The sequence below is a fragment of the Ascaphus truei genome, chromosome 1 (assembly GCF_040206685.1).
Source record: "Ascaphus truei isolate aAscTru1 chromosome 1, aAscTru1.hap1, whole genome shotgun sequence".
NCBI classification, from domain to species: domain Eukaryota; kingdom Metazoa; phylum Chordata; class Amphibia; order Anura; family Ascaphidae; genus Ascaphus; species Ascaphus truei.
In genome coordinates, this window is record NC_134483.1 from 274,404,185 (window position 1) to 274,418,347 (window position 14,163).

Below are 14,163 nucleotides of genomic sequence, written 5' to 3' on the forward strand. Positions count from 1 at the left end.
GACTACATGGGCCAAATATTAATTATCTGCTGGGAACTTCAGTTTAAGAAATCATTCTGTGCCACACCTTCGCCTAAACTTCAATACTACAAAGGCCTTTATTTTAAAGGCTCGTAAGGATGTTTAGACAAAGCTAAATTGTTTAGGACTCATTTATTGATAAAATCAAAAATACAATTTTTTGTTTTAGGAAAATTCATTGAAAAAGTTTGCATTTCCATAAATCAAAAGTGCTAAAGCACAAGTTTAAAACCATGCTGCATTCCAGATGTGGCTTCTCCAGCTCTGTTAGGATATTTGTTGCAAACTTTTAAAAAACATATTTTTAAGGGGTTCCTTAAACCTTTCAAAACCAAGTATTTGTGGCATCAAACGCTAGTTTTTAAAATTAAGGTTTTGAGGAATAGGAGCCCCTTCGAATGGCAGCGAGCTGGACACAGTCATTAGCAGTCCCGCATGCATCCTCTCATTCACGCGCAGCTGGCAGCCATCCTGAAGCATGCGAGCTGCTATCCGGGCAATGTTCTTGGAGTCATCAAGGCCACTGTGCGGTCGCCCGTCGTACTTCATTCCCAGCTTTTCCAGCATGATTGTTAACTTTGTCTGGTTCCTTGGTACCTGCTCAACAAAAAATAAAACACCATTAAACAAAATGAAAGCAGCGTCCGCAAATATATGATTTTGATAATTATACAGATATATTCAGAGATAGATGGATATATACACACAATCCAGATTATTTACTTATTCCCGTGCCATGGAACAACACACATTGTCCTCCCCTATACATATTCTTCACCTACTAGGTGTGCAGTCAAATTCTAGAAATACACAACAGATTCGTTTTCTAGATTTGGGTAGCAAAGTTATTCAAGATAATGTAAACAGTCCAAGTTGAACCTCATACCGTAGGATACTTTTTTTATTCTGCCTTCATCATGTCTCATAATACTACACTACTACACTATTCTTTATCCAGATCACACACTGCACTAAATAAATAAGGATTTTGAGATATATTGATATAAAAGTATTTTTGCATGGAAATTATGGCGTTCTTTAATGTTGCATCCAGCAGCATTTATCATTGCGCTGCTCGGACTAAATGTTTCTGGATGACGTCACTGTTTGTGGAACACCATGATGAGTTGTGAATCGCTAAACTGTAACTGGATGGGGCTATACAGACCTTGTAAAAGTTCCCGTAAGATTTGCGAATATTGATCCACTTCTTTGCAAATCGAGGGTATTTGATGCGGCTAGTACGACACTGCATATTCAGAAACTTGCTCATATCCCACGACCTAAAAATTGAGGCATACAAATACTGTAGTGTAAAGTCAGATACTTTGTTTTTAAAATGTATTGGCATGGTGCACTACCTATGAAAACAGATGTCGAAAAACCAAAGCACTTCCAAAAATATATAACATTGTTTTTGTGAGTTAAAGGGAAATCTTTAAAGCAGCAATACTACTTTCCCTCCTTTTTTCTTATTTATATATATAAAGCGTGACAAAGTACAATTTTACATTCTTACCTAAACTGGCAATTGCTTGGTGCTTATTATAAATCTGTAAATATCCTGATTGCATGGCTTGCATAATGGCAGACTTTCAATTTAAATCAGTGTAACACAGCAGCTACAATGTATCCTTAAATTACTAAGGTAACATTATCTATTGTTACAGTTTACAGCTCAAATTGCTGGTGATACTGGCAAGAAATGATCACGAACAGGAAAGTGTTGCACAGATCTTGCTCTGCTGGCAAGGTGGGCTAAAGCCTACTATAGAAATCAAAGAATGCTTTAAAAAAGCTATTAAGAGTTGAATATAAAAATTGAATTAAAAAAAAAAAAAAAAAACCACGGTCACGTATCTAATACTACAGAACTGATTTGTTTAAAAAATAAATTAATTAAAAAAGTGTATATATGCGTGTGGAAAATTAAAATTTCTCAATTGGTATGTTAGAGCTGGATTCTACCATCAATTGCAACAGATTTTAAAATGTAGTAATTGGTATGTCTCCTTCAATCAATTTGCAAAATCTTCAAATTTAACAATTTGGTATGTGTCTGTGAGTTGATTAGGCAGACCCCTCCCTTAATTGTTAGTCAATGTGACTGTTTTAGAATGCTTAAGGCAGAATACCTTGGCTGTGAGCCACATCAAAGTGTGGAGTTAATCTTGGAGTTGAAATTGGAGGTGAAGATTTGAGGAAGATCTGGACTCTGAACAACAACTTTATAACTTTGAGAACTTTACTTTCTAAAAGCTGTGATTCTTTGTACTCTTCCTATCCTCCAATAACTTGGAATCTCTCCTCCTGCATCTCACTATGCCCTCCCTATTGGGTTTACCGTTTACCACATTCCTTTGTGAACGTCTCTGTTCTCTCCAACTTCCCCATTATTTATATACCTCTCTCCCAACAACCCTTAATAAAAAAAACACACACGCACAAAACCTCTATTCACACCCTCTATCTACTCCTTCCTGCTCCTGGGGATCTCCCCTAAGCCTGAAGCCAGACATACACACCCGATCTCACCCATGCCTCCCTGCCATCTCTTCCCCTGTAAATGGTGTTAACCTTTTCATTTAACACTGACTAACCTGAAAACTCGCCCCACAAATAAAACATCCCAATAGCCTGCACTCATGGCCACTGTCCCATAGTCACTTATACCACCCATTGTGGCCAAACACACCCATCTACAGCACTTATTCCCTCGCCTGCTGTCTCTGAAAGTTTCCCCTCAAATCTCTTAGATTGTAACTTCTTCGGGGCAGGGATTTCCTTTCCCATTGTCTGATTTTGCTGCACTTATTGTATTTTTAAAATTCCCTGTACTGTATTATTTGTGAAGCGCCGAGTACACTTTTGGCGCTTTATAAATAAAGACACACACACACACAGTTATAACCGAGGTTGTGCAATTTAAAAAAAAAAAAAAAAAAAAAAAATGGCCGCCGCAATCAGGGACTCCCCGTGCCCACCGGAGGGAAAGAGCTGGGATAACTCTCCAAGCTCTCCCTGAGCCCGACGTCACAGTGGCAGCCCCCCCACAGCAGCACTTACCCAGCATCTGCAGAGCTGATCTGTGCAGAAAAGAGCTGTGAGTCAGGGGGAGGTGTGTGTGTCACGTTAATACCACGTTATAAGCAGATTCGCGAGCGAGATATAAAATTTCACAGGTTTTGCCACTGTATGCATTAAATCCACCCCCCAGAGTTTATATATTAAGACACATCTACCCATTCCCTTGTTAAACAGAACATCTTACCCATCAGTCAAGATTGCATATTTGTACTTGATCCCAAGCTCCTTTTGTCGCATCCAGTCCACAACGTTTTCAAGAACCTCAGGAAATGTGTCCGCTTGGTCTACAATTTCCTGAGGGACAAAAAAAAATCAAAAAAAAATAAATAAATCAAGGAGGGATCATGTGGGAAATAATGTGTTTAAGTTTAAGAACGCTGTAATGGGAATGTTTTAAAGTATTTAGAGGGGAAAATCACTCAAATTCCAAAAAGAATGGAGGAAACATGCTAAGTGAGAATGGCACATGAATATAAACGTGCCTAACAAAAATAAAATAGGAGGTTAAAACCCACAAAAACATATGAATGTCAAATGACTGGGGCCCTAGGAATCATTCGTTCTTGATCGAGGCTGCATTCCATCTCAAAAAAGAAAACCAACTAAAAATTATATCAAAAATCCTATGGCGATTCCTTAAAAAAAATAAAAATACCTAACAAGCAAACAATGTAAATATTTCCAACACATCTGACTTTTTAAACATTTTTCTGGAAGATGGTAACTGCCAGACACTATTTAAAAAAAAAAGAAACATAAATAAAAAAAATAAAAAAACCACTCTACCCCCACATGAATGAGTTTAGCATTAGAACGTCTTTCAGAATGCAACGGAAGTGCCGAGCAAACCAAATGTAATCTATATACAGTTATATACCCAAATGTATGATGTAACTACAAAGTCACCTTTGTTTTAAATCTTTAGCAAATAGTTTTTTGGGGGGGAATTTTTAAAAAGATAAATAAGAACATACCTCATTACCTCATTGAGGTAATTTGTGCATAAGTGCGGCAAACTTCACAAGACGGGTGAGGTTGTTAGACGCTTAAGAGTCCTCTTATGCTTGTGTAAAAATAAAATCATTAGGGAGTCAATCTCTTCTATTTAGAGGTTTCATCACCTACTAAACAATTCAGCTATTAATAAAATCTTCATTGACTGCCAGTAGTGACGAAGTGTACCTGCTACTCCACTAATCTTGCATAGTGTTTCCTAATCTTCCCTACACCCAAATAATTACCTGGGTTATTCCTGTAAGATTAATGCAGAAATCAGATAGCTGCGTCTTGATTTCCGGCCTTACATAACGTTGGAAGGTATCCTCCTGAAAAAACACAAGAAATTAATTAAAATGTAGATGAAAAAACAGTCATGCCACTAACTCAGCAAGCTAGCTAAGCTTTGAGCTATGGATGTCTTCACCCCACCCTCGTATTTAATATCTTTACCAATGGGCTGATCTTAATAATAAAACGTGAAAACGAAGTTGAAACACAAGCAGACTGTGAATTACTGTGGATAATAAGATACAAGACCGCAAAGCATCTGGTAGCAACTCTAGATTCCTCTATTTTTATTGTTTGCAAGGTTTTGTCAGCCAAAAAAAAAAAAACATGAGTTGAACAATTTTAAAAAATAAATAAAGAGGGAACAGGAGGGAAGGAATTGGTCAAGTATTCGCAGATTGTTATGAAACACACTAAAGGAGCATGACCTATTTTACTAAATAAAAAGACGTACATACAAAACTTTTACTATTATATTTACCATAGAATTCATTTTATACTGAACAATATGCCTTTCTCCAATTCCACCAAGGGCGAAATTCCCCAACTGACACAGCAAAAATACTACATTTTCTCATTACAAATGATGGTACTCTACTTCCGTAATCTGACTCTGCTCTTTGATACATTCCCTAAATGTTCTCGCTATGAACAACAGGGTGTCCTCAGACATTTCCCAGTCTATTTGCCACTTCTGAGGGGTCTAACGCATAACAGTCAAAAACGTGGCTTTACTGTCGCACTGAAAGTTCACAGGTTCAGATGCTCACAAGGTTGACCAAGTCTTTCATCTTTCCAAGACACAGAAAATGTGCACCTACTGTATCTTGGTAATAATAGATGACATGGATAAAGCACATAATAGAAGAGTTATTAACACTTGCAAATCCTTATTGTCACTGTATTTACACATAAAAAAAAAAAATAATTACAGAACTCCTTAGTTTCCACCTTTACTCAAAATTGCTAAAATAATGGTTGAAAGTTCAGCCTTGGAAAATAGTGCCATAATGAAATGAAGTGGTACAGCTAAATTTGCTTTAAAAACAGGTTTGGCTAGTCACTGTTCAGATCCCCACCCTCCAACTCCCAGTTCTCCACTTACAATTTCCAATGTCTGTGTATTCAGCAAAACGATGGGGAACTCAATAATCTCATGGACGTAGTCGGGTGGGTTGCCCTCCTCGCAGGTGGCCTCAAAGTCGATGACGCATATGTACTCGTAGTAGCAGTCGGTGATGCTTGCGTCCTTTGGCAACACGTGTGTCAGCTTCTGCTTTTTGTAATAATTCTTTAAGCGCCTTTTCAAAACGTCTTTTACCCCTCTGGATTAGAGTGAGAAAATGTTAAGCTATTTACTACATTATTTTGTTTATGGAGCACTGCATTGAAACGAAAATTAACCATTGCTTACAGACTAGTTTTTTTTCTTATTCGCAGGTAGAATTGGACATTTGGTTGCAGCCACTTTGCTGTGAAAGTCGGCGCCGGCGTTTGACCACCAAGAAACCTTTCACTGTTGCTGCTGAACACTCAGCCACCGGCCGTTTCGCCAATAATTTAAAGGGGTTTTAGCGGTAAGGGGTTAAGTTTTAGGGTAGGAAATTAGGTTAAGGGCTTTTAGGGTAGCGTTAGTATTGGGGGTTTTAGGGTAAGGTTAGGGACTTACCGTAGCGGCGATATGGCTGGCGGAGAGTTGTACCTGCGGAAAGGTGAGCGACGGCTAAATGCCAGCAGTGACTTGGTCACAACAAAACGGCCGCGTTCAAATGTCCTAGGCCGTTCACAGTTCCGTAAAGAGAACTGCGCGGCGTTACAAGGCGGCGTGAATGTGTCTCATACCTGGATCTCTCACTACAGGAAATTACCAACAGGCCACTTTGGCAAAACTGTGTTTATAATGCACCCCCCAGAACAGAGAAGTACTGTTCAGTTTCAAAATTAAATGTGTGAACAAAATAAAAAAAAAGTCTGAATAATATAAAACAAAAAAAAAGGGGGGGGGGGGGGGGACTGTTGAAATGTGTATTGTACTGTATTGCCAGTCTGTTTAGCCAACTGAAGCAGCTCAGTGGTAAGGACACTGCATTTGATGTGGACAAATCCAGTTTAGATGCCCATTTCTTCAAGGTTTGCTTGTTGCCCCAAACTCAAATTTACCTAGTATCAAGTCTATATTCTGCAAGCTTCGACTTCAGCTCATCTTTGTTCATCCGATTTACACAGCCATTTGCAATAGCAATTTCTTTGTACACTGGGTCACTGAAGTTGCCTGCACAAGATGTGATAGATGTGTTGACCTCCTCTTGACCATCAAATCTACTCTGCTTGACCTGCAAACAGAAGGAAGAGGCCTGCAGTACATGGCCATGATTACATTTGACGCACACAAAAGGGGAGGATTGATAAAAAAAAATCTTGCAATACACTGTAGAGTTAGGACATACTTGAAAAAGAGAGGCAACTCAATGTATTACTTCATAGTAAAACATTTTAGAAATAAATCGATTTGAGAACCAATGCGATTCATATACTGAGCACCACCAGAACAGTAATGGAGAAATACTTATCTAGTTGGGGGAAAAAAGTTAGTTTAAAAAATCTCACTAAGGGGCTTAGTCAAACTCCAAGTGCTATTGGACCAAAACTCCCGTTGACTTAAATGGGAATTTTCATCCACAGTAGCAGTTGAAAAGTCCTCTATATACAATATATCAAAATCCAAGCCTTTTCTCCCTTAATTTTTTTTTATTTTTAAAAACACAATAAAATGTTTTTATAGTGTTGGCATGCCTACCACATTAGTAGATTTTAATTACAGAAGTAGGGTATGGGTACATGTAATTTGTTTAGTAGGACTGGTGATAAACTCCCTGTGATAAAAGCATGTATTAGAATGATGGAGTTAAAATACTGTACATCAAATTATTCCAAAACAGAAAAAAGGACAATCCTAATGCTGCTTTACTACATTTTGAAATGAATTTACAGGGCGGTTTGTTTTCCCCTGCCCAGGTGTAATTGAATGGATCTGTGGTGCAAACACTAGGGACGTATCTGTGGTCAGTGTGGACAGAAGATAAATGATTCATTATTAAAAAAACAAAAAATACAACATATATACACTGCTGACAGGGGGGGGGGGGGCGACAGGAGGGACAAATGTCCCAGGCCCGGTGGCTGCGGGGGGACTGGTAGCCGGACAAAACAGTTGCCGCCGCCGGGCCCGGGCTCTCCCCACCTGCAGGCATCTTCCTCTCTCTGTCCCACGCCAGGCCTCTCCGACGTCGGTTCGCTGGAAGTAAGCTTGGCCCAGCTTCCGGCGCGTGGCAGCATGAGTGGAGGCCCGGCGCAAGCTGAAGTCAGAGGGCCCGGCGTGGGACAGAGAGAGGAAAAGGCCTGCATGTGGGGACAGCAGAGGCTCGGCGGCAACTGCACCGTCTGTCTGACCGTCGAGCCTCCCGCAGTCACCAGGCTCAGCCTGTCCACCCCCAAGGTAAGTCTATTTTTTTTTATATGTATTTGGGTGGGAATATATATATTTTTTTAATACATATTCATAATAAATATATTTTTAATACAATTCTCTACATCACTTAGCCATTGGAAAAAGCATCATCTTTAAGTCTGCTCTGATTCTTTCATGAGAAAGTGTATGTATATACACACAGAATCCTTTACTTACCCCTACAAGAAGATCCATGCTCCTCACCATCTTCTTACACAGCTCCTCCTCATCCCCCTGTTCAGGGTGCAGTGGCCGGTTTTCCTTCTGCTCTTCCATCCTGTATGTGCTGGGCTCAGATGTGGCTGTATCCTTCCTCACTGGAATATAACACCCCTGCCTCTTGTCCTACAATGTGGTCAGTGCCCCCAGGGTCTTCATCACACACAGGACCACACCACTCACTTATTCTGCCCCTGGGTGTGTTTTTGTAAGCCTGAAACGGACAGACGTATCAAGTAATACAGGGGACTGATGTAAGGAGTGTGTCTGGAGTAACCCTTTCTTTTGTGTGTAACCAATTCCCAGATGGTTATATAGTATTGTAGTCAACGCTCATACTTTTGTTTCCATTTTCCATTTACAAAGTTATAAAATCAGATGGGTTTGTTTCTTTGTGTGTCTTGTTTATATATTGGCTGTGCGTCAATAAACCGTTGTGTACCGCGGGTGAGAGCACGGCAGCTCTCCGGAGGTACTGCGGCTCCGGCTGCAGAGGTAACAGTCTCTGGTGTCAAACCCTCCTCACACAGGTTCAGCAGCACTCTGCGCGTGACGTCACAATCCCAATCAGACCGCGGGGGGGATCGGGGCCGAGGTTCCGAATCCGAATCCTTTTATTGTTGTTCTTGTTGTAGTCGTTCTCCGAAGATTCTTGTCCGTCCCGCTTTTTGGCTGAGACCCGACGTCACATCCTGCTCACAGGAAACCGGAAGTACTAAGGGAGGGGGAGGCTGAATTGGGCAAATTGTGTGAAAGCAGAAAGGCAAATCGGTCTAGAACTCATGCTTATAAGAATCACGTTAGCGGAAGTGGGACTTCATCACTTATATTGCATTTATTGGTAGCGGGGGTACTCTTGTTTTTTTATTTTTTATTTATAGCACTGTTTCAAATGATTTACTTTCCCCACCCATCAATGACGCATCTTTAGTTGTTGTCCCCCCCCCCCCGCATTAAAGATGACAGCCGGCTGGAGGTTTATGTTTGGGGATGTCAGTGCGTGGATTCAGCTGCAGAATTCGCAGTGTTTTTTTTTTTTTTTTTAATCTCTGCGAAACGAACTAAAAAAATCAATTCAAAGTACAAAATACCTCCTGTTTCTCAGTCCATTATAATGTATTCGTATTATCGATATTTTGTTGTTGTTGTAGAGGTTATAATAGTACATCTCATCCTGTCAGAGGTTTGCAGGGGGAGGTTAGGCTGCGCTCTCCTCTCCCCCACCCCTTTTGTCGGCAACACTTTGTATGTACTGTATGTATGTATGTCTTTGTATCTGTGACACTCAGACAGACAATACACTGAACCAAACTCCTCCCATCCTCCCCTCCTTTCTGCCACAGGCTACCCTCCATTGGCTGCACTGGCAGGATTGAGAGAACCAAAGTATAGAGGAGAACCAAAAAATAGCGATCCTCCTGGGAAAAGATGAAACCACAGCAGAAGTGGCTGCACACTATATCAGCACCTGCCACAAGCTGAGAGACGTCCACTAACCCCCACATCCCTGTGTGAAACTGTTACCCATATACCGTGCAATCATTATACCCTATCCCTAGTATTCGTGTAATTATTGTCCCCCACCTCCTATTATTCACGCTTTGGCAATACTGAAATGTTCTTTCGTCATGCCAATAAAGCTGGTTTGATTTGAAGTAAGCGACACAGTGCTGACTGAGGGTGCGCTTATAGTCCCAGCGACGGGACATCGCATCAAAACAAGTGTATTGAATCCGTCGCGTGCTCCTATAGTAGGGACGACGCGACGGCTTGGTCGCGATCGCTGGATGTCAATGAAAATTGATTTTTCAGCGACCGCAGCGTGACGTCAGTGGCCACGTGGGCCGTTCAGCTAATAAGGACGAACCACTCACGGCCACGCCTCCCGGTCGCGGTCTCTGTCTTTAATACTAAGTAAAAATTACTGGTACGATTGATGACATCACACCGTCGTCGTAGCAAGGACTATAATGCCGCGGTCCAAGTCTGCACCACGCTCGGCGGGGTGGAGGCGCGTGCACAGCGCTTCAGTGCGGTCTGTGGAGAGAGGCAGAGATTGCGACGGGGGGGGGCGTGGTGGGGGGTTTGCAGGGGCGTGGCCATGACCTCAGGTGGCTGGTTCGCCCTCATTGGCTGAACCGCCGTGGGGGTGGTGGTGGCCACGCCTCCGTCGCAAGTTGCATTGGAAAAACCCGTCATAGAGCGTGGCTGCCAAATGCGTGCCAAGGTACCAAGTGGGCCCAGCCTCATTGAGGGGCGGTACTCGTTCGTACAGCGCACGTCGAGCTGTACGCTGTAGAACGCACTGGGACCGCAGCCTAAGCGTGGCCTGATCTGTCAGTCACTGCTGGCGACTGACAACAACTTCCTCAAGCATGATTTGCACTTGTGATAGCAAAGAATTATGGGATGCGGTGGTGACCAACAGGGCAGGCAGCAGCATAGGCTAAAATTGGGGGCGCCGTAAGGGATTTTTCCATCCCTGGTTTTACAAGATCCCTTCATTGACACTGTTTCAGTCAAACTTTCCAAAAAGTTTGAACTTTTGGCGTCGGGTGATCAATGATATGGAATGGGAGGAATCTTCCTTTCGTTCCACTTCCTCATTGAGCGCAGAACACGATTTCCTCTAGAAAAACAAGCCGGAATAAAATGACTTGGCTACTATGCCATTGGGCTCTTGCAGTGCAAGACCCCATGATGTAACTATGTCCATGGGCAAAGGGTTGAAGTAGCAGTACATACATCATTTTGTGACGTCCAGGTTCGAGTTTCAATAAACCAGCGTGGCGCGGGAGCTTTAAACTTCGCAGAGATACCGGCAGCCACTTTGCAGGGAGTGCCCGAAGCTGAAATGAATGGTGTTCAGGTCCAGAAACCACCTGCTTCAAACCTCTGTTAAAAGATAATGAATAAAAAAAACGCACAAATTGCACCTTTAAGCAATCTCATTTTGCCCTTTCCAATGCTGTTTTTTTTATCTGATGCTTCATTCAGGAGATATAAGCGTTTGAAATATTAATTATCTGGGAGGTTAAAATGAAGCTCTCCCCATATCCCAGTGTAGTCAGAAGTTACCATCGTAACCACAGATTCTACAGTTGTCGAAATGTAACAGTAAAAAAAACTTATTGAAGAGCAGAAAATGCTCATGGGGCAAGATATGAGCATTTGAGGATAAAAAGGAATACATTTCCTGCATTGACCATACTTCTATTAAAAAAAAAAAAGTTTGTACTCAAAAATGTTATGTCTAATTTACTTTAACTTAGGCAGAGCTTAGGCCTCGTCCAGGCTCTTCGCTTGCGTGCTGAGGCGCAGGGAAAGCGGGTGCTTTCCCTGGCCTTGCGGTTGCTTGCCCTGCGCTCCGTCAGGGACCTGGCCAGTGGCGTCACGGAGCTGGTTCGCCCTCATTGGGCGAACCGCTCACGTGACCGGCCTGTCGCGCCGGCAAGCGGGGAAATTTTAAAATCTGCTAAAGCGTAGGCGAGCCCCTACTAAATCCGCTTGTATTGCGGCTGTAGGGGCTCAGTGCTGAGCGGGAGTGCGCTTCAGCAAACAAGCAGTTAACATGGACACAGCCTTGCGCTACCAAGCACATTCGCTGCAGGAGATTGGGGAGGTGATCGGAGGCGATGCAGGGGTGTGACGAATGCGTCACGCACACGTCACAAAGCTGGTTCGCCCTCATTGGCTCAACCAGCTCACTTGATGCTGATGTCTCGCGGCAGTCGCCTGAGAAGACAAAATGTATTGTCTTTGCCAACACTGCTGCATCAACGTGCTACGTTGCCGACAGGCACTTGACTAACTACTATAGCCAAGTACTGAATTGTGCCTGACAGCGCACACATAGCGACCCCGCGACTATAAAATCGGCGTTAGTCATGACGAGATCCTCTGCGTTTACTGTAGTTATTTTCTGTGTTTTATATGGTGGGTAATGCTCTTTAAATGTCACTTTTAATGACATGCACAAGCATCCAGTGAATGAATTAATGTTTGTATTTCCTGTTATGTTACTTTTTTCTTTTGAAGTAAATAAAGTAAATAGGATACAATTGACAAAATCAAATGTTTGGGAACGCCTGATGCGTTATAGTAAATCAAGCACTAGGTAAGTCAGGTTAAACAGTTTTGGAGTGATTGCAATTTTTTTTTTTTAATTATTGGTCTCGACATACTGTACAGTGTCCTGCTTTGGAAATTGAGAATTATTCCATGTAAGTGTATTTTGTTTGGTGCAGAATCTCGATTTCTCAATCATTTTCTTTTCCTTACCATGACAGCTATACAAGAGACAATTGAAGTAATATATGAAAGGCACTTTGCTGCACCCTGGCAAAAAATATATATATAGCACAAAGAAGGTACATCAGATTTATCAAATAAAAATAAATCCTATCGTTTTCAGCGTGTGTTTTTTATTTGCTAAATCTGGTTGGGGGTTTTGCACCAGAATTACAAAATAGAAATTTACACATTTAGATTATTTATAAAAGTATGTAGAGGCAAAATACAGTATGTGCAGAAAAAAATCCATGTATGTCAAAGGAGCTTTACCTTAAAAATAAATATATATATATATATATATATATATATATATATATTCTTGCCTTTATATATATATAAAGGCAAGAATCAGCACTCCTAGTAAAGATAATAATAAGGCCTGGTGCTTGTCCCTTAAAAATATATAGGTAGGGGGGCGTGCCGATGACGTCAGCCAAGACGGAGGGGTAAGAGGAGAGCTCCAGAGACCCGCATAAATAAAACGAATTTTAACTAAATTTACCCCGAAAATTAAGACACCAAAAGACACAGGACGGACCCCTAAACAAGCAGTGATGTCCCAAAAACCGAAAAACCAGTCGGTACCTGGGGTTGCGAAGTTTTTCACCCCGTCAAAACAGAGCACCGTGGCCACCGCCAGAAAACAAGATGGCGCCTCCCCGCCCGGCGCACGAGCCGCCAGGCCGGCTACAACAAGCCAAGTGAACCCTCCCGATATAATGACTGCAGAGCAGGGGATCACAAAGGCCTATCTGGAAGAACTTCACAGCAAACTGTATAGATCCCTGCAGTCAGACCTGAGAGAGGCGGTCGACGAATTGAAACATAACAGGGCTCACCAAACGGACTGCATCCCTGGAGGCCAGGCTAGAAGAGGCCCTCACTCACCAGAAGGAAGCGGATGAGGAAATCACCCGACTCGGAGCGGAGGTGAACGCACTCAAAGATGGGCTCGAGGACCAAGAGAACCGGGACCGCCGCCAGAATATTAGACTGCGCGGGGTCCCGGAGGAGGTCCTTCCTAATCAGATCCGGGGATACCTCAAAGAATTCTTTACTACCGTCTGTGAAGGCCTGGATGAGAGAGAGCTCGAAATTGACAGAGCCCATCGCGCTCTAGGCCCGAGATCCGAGGACCCAAACAGAAGAAGGGACGTGATCATCCGTCTGCATAGTTACACGGCCAAAGAAAAAATTATGTCTGCATGCCGTGAGAAAGACCCCATACAATACCAGGGGGAGGACATCCAAGTCTACACTGACCTGTCCAAAAAGACCGTGGATAGATGCAAAGGATTACGCCCCTTAACTTTACTATTACGAGAAAAGGGAATAAAATATAAATGGGGGTTTCCCTTCAGATTGACAATCCACCACAAGGGAAAATTCTATAATATCAGATAGCCCGAAGACATGACCCCACTGGTCCAAGCCCTTGGATTAACCCCCCCTGCCTCCTGGGAAAATGAAGAACGCCACCCCCCGAACCAGGAACCTGATGATCCCCCGGTCCGAGCATCGGTAAGACTCGCGGGACAACGCCACACGAACATTAAGTAGCGGCCCCTGTGAAAAGCTGCACCTCCACGACCATGGAGGCATCCGACACTCCTTTCCAGCCCCCGACGACATCCCCCGTGACAAAGGGGGAAAAAAGAAAAAACAAGCCCAGAGGTACTCACCCGAGACGGAGGCAACCGCAACACGGACCGACCGACGACCACCGCATACCAACACAAGTGATCAAC

General features: G+C 42.7%; 1 protein-coding gene across 2 annotated transcripts; it reads right to left on the reverse strand.

Moving 5' to 3' along the window:
• Positions 1–134: 134 nt before the first annotated feature.
• Positions 135–8,986, reverse strand: ERI1 (exoribonuclease 1). 2 transcript variants are annotated; one of them, XM_075604247.1, is made up of 7 exons: positions 8,081–8,986; positions 6,556–6,749; positions 5,501–5,720; positions 4,350–4,433; positions 3,293–3,402; positions 1,190–1,304; positions 135–618 (listed from the first exon to the last, which is right to left on the reverse strand). In XM_075604247.1, the coding sequence occupies exons 1-7, from the start codon at positions 8,177–8,179 to the stop codon at positions 376–378; spliced, it is 1,065 nt and encodes a 354-aa protein (XP_075460362.1). In that variant the 5' UTR covers positions 8,180–8,986; the 3' UTR covers positions 135–375. The 2 variants fall into 2 exon arrangements, with proteins under 2 accessions (XP_075460362.1, XP_075460370.1); XM_075604255.1 differs by having other exon boundaries at positions 6,556–6,728; positions 8,081–8,977.
• Positions 8,987–14,163: the final 5,177 nt, after the last annotated feature.

Coding starts and splice junctions, on each gene's coding strand:
- ERI1 (XM_075604247.1), bottom strand. CDS start 8,179: ATGGAAGAGCAGAAGGAAAACCGGCCACTGCACCCTGAACAGGGGGAT. Junction 3,403..4,349: donor ATCTTACAGGAATAACCCAG/GTAATTATTTGG, acceptor TTTGTCCCTCAG/GAAATTGTAGACCAAGCGGA. Junction 619..1,189: donor CTTACGGGAACTTTTACAAG/GTCTGTATAGCC, acceptor TTTGTTGAGCAG/GTACCAAGGAACCAGACAAA.